Genomic DNA, 7,971 nt, shown 5'->3' with positions numbered 1-7,971 from the left:
TTTCTCCCCTCTGTGGGAAGGCGATGTGTCGGGGTGGTCTGTGGGTGGGAGCCGAAGCAGGAGCAGGTGTCCCCCCACCAGCCCCGTTTCTCAATGCCTTTTTTTTGTACGGAGCAGGGCGAAGTCTAAAAACGGAGGGAGATCTCTGAGGGAGAAACTGGACAAAATAGGATTAAACCTGCCAGCTGGGAGGCGTAAAGCTGCTAATGTTACCTTGCTCACGTCGCTCGTGGAGGGTAAGTGACTCAAAGAGCCAGGAGGGCTCATTTGGAAAATGTGTCTGTTGCTTTTGCCTAACAGGAGAAGATTTGGTGTTGGGTTGTTTTTTTTTTTTTTCTCCTCTGAGACAGTGCTGCTTGTTGGAAATTGGAAGGGTTTTTAAGTCTCCGAGCTAGATGTTTTCAGGGCCCCATCTTGCTCCCTCGTTCAAGTGAGTAATCCCTCCCCAGAGTAAGCGGATCTCATTGGGAGCAGCATGGGAAGGATCCCTGCAAACAGCGGCTGTGGGCTTGGCCCCATAAGTGACCCCCAAGTGTTGAGTTGGAAGTTACGGGAAACAGAGCCTCTAAGGCTTTTCTGCCATCCTTCTGCCACAGGTGGACAACCAAGCAATTTGAAATGTCAGAAACTGGAGCTACTTTAAGTTTGTTCTCCCTCCCAGCCCGCAGCCACATAACAGTAAATCACTTAAGTTTTCTGACATCTGCATTTGAGAAATGCGTGACCATTACTTCCTGAATTAATTTGGGAATCCTTGACCTCAGCCATGAATTAATGGTGTCCTGAAAGCCTCAAAGTTGCACCACCACCCCCCCCACTCCCTTTTGGTTCTCATTTTCAGAACATGTGTTCCCTTGGCTATAGCGTTCTCCTCTACTTTGCTCTGGCCAGAAAAGGTGCAACTTACTTTTAATACCTTGGGATGTCCTATAGCGTTCTCCTCTACTTTGCTCTGGCCAGGAAAGGTGCAACTTACTTTTAACACCTTGGGATGTCCTGTGCTATCAGAAGCGGGAGTTGGGAAGCTCAAAAGTTTGCAGCCGTTTACTTTTGAAGCAATTAATGTGTCAGACTGCCTGGCATAAAAGCAAGCCCAAGGCCACTAAATAGATCCTCCTCCTTTCCCCTTGCTTATGGGTTTGGCAACATTTTAGACCAGTTCAGTCTGCAAAGCGCTTTTAAGTTCAGCCCAGGCTGCGCAGGTTTAGCTTAAGTTTTGTTGTTGTGTAGGAGGGAATTTGTTGCTTTGTTTTGTTGTCACTTCGCATTCTGCGAGAAATGTTTCATGTTCAAACGGTTGGGGAAAGAAGCGCTGAGCAATGCCAGGCTTCATTTTTTTTAAACATCGGGATTAGTGACTGCACTATATTTGTACTGTGTGATACTGTGTCTTGATGTTCTTGAAAAGGCTTTGCAATTGCATAGATGGGCTGTAGTAAAAAAAATCACAAGGCCAGAACTTGTAAAAAGTCTAGATTTGGTAGATGCTTACCGTTATTTGTGATGTTAATGAATATGGAGAAGGTTTTATGGTAATCTATTGTTCTGTTTGGCTTTCACATACAAAGGCTTTAAAAGAATGATTTTTTTAACAAAACAAAACCAGAGGCCCAATCTCTAGACAATTTAGCGATGGTGGCTAATTTTGGGGGGATGATAGCATAAACATTGCTGGGGCTTTGAGTCCTGTAGCGATGAGGCAGTTTCTAGAGTACTGTTATTGTTTATGATCCGCTCCATTTTATGGAAACAAGCTCACTGGACTGAGGCTTTGAAGCTCTAATTGGCGCATGCGTTCTTCCGGAGCTAGAGCTAATGGCAGGAAGCCCTGCAGTAAAAACCAACTGGTTCAGGAAATTAAAACCAAAGATTTGAAAATCAACAAAACAGACAGACTCAGTGGAATGACCCTAAAATTCTCATGGTTAATCGTTTGGGGGTGAACGTATAATTATATGCGATCAAGTTAAATTTTAAACACTTAGCTGTTTAATGCGTTTTATTTAGAAGAGCTCTAGGAGTAATTATGATCAATATTAATCATTGATGCATTGCAAAAGAATATAGAGAAGTGGCTGAGGCAAACAAACATTTCCAGAGCAAATAGCTGTGAATTAAATGTAGGTAAATGGCTGTGTATAGATATGGATATGTAAATCAAAGCACACGTTCTAGGTGGATGGAGCCTGCCTGTCTAAAAGTATCTGATAGTCAATGTAAACTTTGAAAAATTCTTATGCGAGATTTCACTTGTAACATTGTAATGAAAATACACATTTGCATTGCTCTCAACTGAAGCAAAGAAAACTCCTGCAAGATAAGACGCGATTAGCATTTCTTACCTTACCTTTTTCCCAGAAAAAAAGTCCAAGCCTTTTAGAAGAAAAGCCCAAGTAGAATATAGTGCTTTTTTTTTTTTTCTTCCCCCAATGGATTTTTGCCTCTGTGCGATGTGTACTGATGAGCTGTGTGTTTCCCTCCCATCCCCACCCGTGCCTCCCTTTTCAGGAGAAGCAGTACATCTAGCTAGAGATTTTGGGTACGTTTGTGAGACAGAATTTCCTGCCAAAGCAGTAGCTGAATTTCTCAACCGACAACATTCCGATCCAAACGAGCAAGTCACAAGAAAAAACATGCTTCTAGCTACAAAGTAAGACATTTTACCTTTCTGGCATGTTGCTTAGAAGTGAGGGGAGGGCGACAAACCCGGGTTTGGGGCTTTTATTTGTGAGCGTTTGCCACATCTAGCCAGTGGCTGATGGTTTTTCAAATGGTGAGGGGGTGTATTTGCCCCTCCTTCTATAGGAGAACTCTTGTAACCCTGCTTGGTTTCTGTCAAGTCAGTTCGTTCAGATTACCTTGAAAGCAAGTCGTGAAAATTGTGGGTGGATGTTTAGTTAAAGAAAAAGCGGTAATTCTTCAGAGCAAAACATTTTCCAGGCCTTTTCACTTAGCTTATCAATTTAGGTAGAAGGGGAAGGCTTCCCATTGACAGTAAAATAAAACTGGCACATTAAACTGATTTCAGTTCATTAAAATTGGCAATGGTTCTTTCTGCCTAAGCAGCTCTGTTACTTCGTGAATACGGGGATATTAAAAATATATTTTAAATGACAAATCTGTATGCAGTTAAAATGCTAGCAGAGTGAATCATTGGTGGGGGCTGCCTAGACTTCCAGGTGGTGCATGAAAAGAAAGTGATTGTTTTGATATGTTTGCTGGAAATTAAAAGGGTTGTTTAGTAGCCCTTAATTACCAATGGAGGTGTCACCAAAGGACACAGTGCCAGAGGGCGCAGGCAGAAGATGGGAGCCGCTTTATGGCTGGAAGACATTAATGCAGGGTTTTAGAATACAAACTGTTTCAACACGCCTCTGAGCTCTCTTGCTATAAGGTGTGTTATTTCCCCAACTACTTGTGCAGCGGGTGGATGATATAACCTACCTTCTGCACCGTGCCCTTGTATCCTCTCTTCCCACCTCCCTGTAAGGAAATGTCCAGACCCCAGTTAGCTTCAGCCTTCCCCTCTGTGGGAAGGTCCCTTTGGATTTGGAGATATAAATGTACATATATAAATGTTTCCGAATCCCCTAATTTAAAGCCTCGATTCCCCTCTCTGCCCTCACTCTTTCTTCCCAACACACAGGCGTGTTTTGGCCTTGTTAAGGAAGAGGCCAGCGCCTCCCTCCAGTTCAAAACAAACAAAAAAAAGGATCTTTCAAGATCTGGATAAATCCCTGACCCTCCCTTTGAATATCGCACCCCATCTCTTCCCTTCCATCTTTTTGGGGAACTTTAAACTGCACGTCTGCTCCAAAACCCAGCTGTGCAGGGATGTGTGTTTGTGGGGAGGGTGTTGGGGTCTGCGATTCAGGGATGGAAGGGGGAAGGTGGGAGGTGTGTGTGTGTGTCTGTGTGCCTGCTCCTTGTCCGTGTGTCGGCTGGGGCCGGGGCGTGATGTGCGTACGAGGTGAAGGGAAGAGGTTTGTGCGTTCTGGGGAAGTGTGAGAACTGGGGGGAAGGATGTGTCGAGAGGAGCAGGAGAGGTGATGGAGCGCGTGTGCACTCGGGGGCAGCAGCCCCCTCAGTCCATGGGCTTGTGTAACCTCGCAGGAAGCGCACACAGGGTTCTCTGCTGCCAGTGATGGTTCATTTCTCTCCCTCTCTCTTCCTCTCCCTCCCCACCTGCCTCCCTCTGTCTCTCTGCTCCATTTGTGCCACAGACAGATCTGTAAAGAGTTCACCGACCTGCTGGCTCAGGACCGATCTCCCCTGGGGAACTCGCGGCCCAACCCCATTTTGGAGCCGGGCATCCAGAGCTGCCTGACCCACTTCAACCTCATCTCACACGGTTTCGGGAGCCCAGCGGTGTGCGCTGCCGTCACCGCCCTGCAGAACTATCTCACCGAGGCGCTCAAGGCCATGGACAAAATGTACCTCAGCAACAACCCCAACAGCCACACAGACAACAGCACCAAAAGCAGCGACAAAGAGGAGAAGCACCGAAAGTGAGGATCCCCCCTCTGCCCCTACACCCTTCCCTTCCCCCTCATAGCCCATCGATCCATTCATCTCCCTCCTCCCTCTCCCCTGCTCCCAGCACCCCAGGCTACAGCAACAGAATGAGCGTCCTTCTGCCAGTCCTGTTCTCTGACTCTGCAGGACTGCTCTGCCCTCTCCCCTTGCCCCCTCCCAGCATCCACGTTTCCATTTGCTCCCTCTTTACTTGCGCCTCCTGCCCTTCTCCCTTGCTGCCACCATCATTTTACCCCAATTTGGAGCCTAAGAGAACAGAACAGGGGGACGGAGCCAGCAATGAAAAAAAAGTTCTGTCTTGAGTTTTTGAACTTGTTTTTTTAAATAAAACAAAAGGAGGGAAAAAAATCACACACACACACGAAAAAGAAAAAAAAAAAGACTTTTTTTTTCTAAAAAATATATTAAAAAAATTTTTAAAAAGCCAAAAAGAAAAATAATAAAATTCTATGAGCTTCACTGGACTGAATCACCACCTTCCCTTACATAAACTTCAGTTAAGATTGTAGCCATATTAAAACGAAGAAAAGAGCGAAAAAAGTACAGCAGCAAACAAACAAAAGGCAAAAAGGACTGATGACATTTTATCAGTATTGTGAATAAACTTGAACACAAAACACAAGCAGTTCCATGTCATATCTTCAGTTGCAGAACTTTTTCCTGTCCAAGGTAAAGCGACCAACTTGAACTTTCTATTGCAACACGATTCACGGTTATTATATAAGGGAATCAGTGTTCATGTATGTATATATTTATTTATGTGTAATTTAATGGGAATTGTAAATATGGTGAGTCTGTTTTAAGCCTTTTTTTATTTATCTGGTGATCTTGTTTACCTCTTGTTTAGTGGGTTTTAAATCTTCCCCTCTTAGTTCATCATGTGGTTCATGGTACTTATTTAGATATCAGAGGTTTTTGGGGGGTTTTTCTCTGGGATTCATCATTTTTAGCCCTGTTGTAGCATGTTAAAGGCGACAATGAAGCAGCTGAACAAATAAAAAACCATGAATTTTTATATATAATTAGTATGACATTTAGTTTCTCATTGAAGATAAAATAAAGTGATGTTGGACCCTGGCAAGGTTTTTAAACATGTTAGTGGTTTTACAACCCTTATGTGTTGTGGAAAATGAAAGAAATTATTTTCATCCACTGTCCTTCTCCTGAAAGCACCATCAGAGCAATAAATTAATATTGTCTTTTAAAACAAGATTTAGCTTTTCTTCCCCCCCCCCTTTTTTTTTCTTTCTCCCTTTCTTTTGTTTTTCTTCTCCTTTTTTCTTTCTTTTTTTTTTTTTTTTTCCCCAAAGAACTTCAAACATTCGGGACCACCTGGTATCCTGTATTTCCACTGGCCATATTGGAAGCAGTTATAGTTGTATTGTATTGAGTTGTGCCGGCAGTAGTTTCCATGCCTGTCAATGTATCATAGTCCTTTGTTGCCCAGATAAATAAATATTTGATACGCTTTATGTTGATTTTTTTATTCAGTGGCTGTCTTTACCCAGGCGTATTTTTGTTCTTGGCAGTATTTTTTATTCAGTATGGTTACAGTAATTGAGTTTAACTCTCCCTTGACAATTGCTCCTTGCAATAAGCAGCTGAACCCATTGTTTCCCTCAAGTATAATAAAAACTTACTTTCAAGTTGGAGTTCAGAGCAGGGTATCATTTAGATATTCCACTGAGTCTGTATTCAGACAAATGACACAATAAAGCACAATGTATTCTTTTGGATAAAAAATTGTCTGTACTACTAACAAAATGACACACTATCTTTTCTTTAACCAAAACATAATTTTATTTAAAAAATAAAGTTTTATTTTATTTATGTTGACTTCTAGGTTTTTATTTATGTTTATCTATAGCGTGCAGAATTACAAGCCTATAAAATTTTGTACATGTAGTTGTCCTAACAGAGAGCAGAGATTAAAAAAAAAAATTATCTCGAGAAGGACATTTTTAAAAGAACCATTACCGAGCAAATACAGAAAATGAGATGCTATGAAGAAAACTATGTACTGGTGAATCAGAGCCGGGTGCTCCCTCCCCCTCAAGAAAAAAGGAAAGCTCTGTAGTCGATGCCAACAGAATCGTCTCACGGTTGTGAACTGTAGTGAAATCTTGCAGGAAACAGATTATTTCTGATTGATGGTTCGTGTTTTAGTGGAATGCACAGATTGACATTTTGAGATGGTTGTGTCAGTTTATAAGGGACTGAAATTTTTATCTCAAGTTTCTTCTTGTGGAAACCAGTTGTAAAATAGGGAAGTTTGCTTAAAAAAAAAATGGAGTGTACATCTTGAAGATGGGCTGTAAAAAGCATGTGAGAATTCAGACTTTGAATCTTTTTTCCTTGGCCCAGGGGGTAGGTGAAGTTGGGCTCGGGCTGGATTATATTCTGTCATAGGAAGGGAGGCTAATGCAGTTTAGAATGTAAAGCCATTTTACAGAGATGGTCTCCTTTAAGTGCTGATGATATTTTGGTGGTGGTGGCTGATTTTTCTCTCTTTCTCTTTCCTCCCCTCGCTGACTCTCTGTCTCTCTTTTTTTTTTTTTTTTTTTTTTTTTTTCTTTTCCCCCCCCCCCCTGCTTCTTTTTCTCTCTTTTTTTTTTTTTTTTTTTTTTTTTTTTCTCCTTTTTGCTGAGGCAAAAAATTGAGGAGGTTGAGAGGGAGATGTTTACAATAAAAGCTGCAAAGAGAATTAACATTTGCTCATATATTTTGACGTTTGGTAGGGCTGGTGAAGCAAAGCATTAGATAAAGCCCAAGATGTTTCATTTTGCTTTGGTAATCTACTTAGGGGAGGCAGTGTAAAATCAATCTTGCCAAGCAGAAAGAGAGTTGGTGGAGTCTAAATTCTATTTTCGAGAGCCAGCCAGTTTATAAAAATGGTGAATATTTTTTTTCCTATAAATTGAAAGTGGATCTTTGGAATGCAAAGCTGCAATTGTTTTAAAAACAGTTATTTATTATTTCCAAGAGAGACTGGTTAACTGTAAAGTAGATGTAACAAAATAATGAGGTGAATGAACCCTAACTGTACATATTCTTGACATAAATGAAATGCACAGTATTGTAGCAGGTGAAGTGAAGCATTGTCTATCAGGGCTGTTTTTCTTGGCTGCATCTCAGATTGTGTGTGGGATCCTAACCTCAGGCACAATAGCATTCATAAACAGCAATACATTGCTGCTCTTTCTACAGCAGCACATAAATACTCATTTTTAAACGAAAACAATCTTATTAAATACCATTCATTCATATCTGGATTTACAGATGCTTGTTACTTTTTGAAACCTGTACCCAATATAATCGTTTTATGCTGGGCAATGTATAAAGCAGTTCTTATGCTAGAACATTATAAGGTCATAACAAATAACGTTTTAAAGATACAATTAGCTACTTTATGCTAGGAGAGCGCATTTTTTAAGT

General features: G+C 41.5%; 1 protein-coding gene across 1 annotated transcript; it reads left to right on the top strand.

Annotated features, from left to right (window-relative positions):
• Positions 1-20: 20 nt before the first annotated feature.
• LOC104462324 (transcription factor AP-2-alpha-like) lies at positions 21-4,948 on the top strand (the record flags this gene model as incomplete). Its single annotated transcript, XM_010074230.1, has 3 exons — positions 21-236; positions 2,509-2,650; positions 4,224-4,948. Coding segments are annotated over 3 exons (647 nt in total), but the record flags the coding sequence as incomplete, so codon positions are not given.
• Positions 4,949-7,971: the final 3,023 nt, after the last annotated feature.

Source organism: Pterocles gutturalis, unplaced genomic scaffold, assembly GCF_000699245.1.
Source record: "Pterocles gutturalis isolate BGI_N339 unplaced genomic scaffold, ASM69924v1 scaffold8157, whole genome shotgun sequence".
Lineage (NCBI taxonomy): Eukaryota > Metazoa > Chordata > Aves > Pterocliformes > Pteroclidae > Pterocles > Pterocles gutturalis.
The sequence above is the reverse complement of the archived record's forward strand: the minus strand, read 5'-3'. Positions and strand labels throughout refer to the sequence as shown.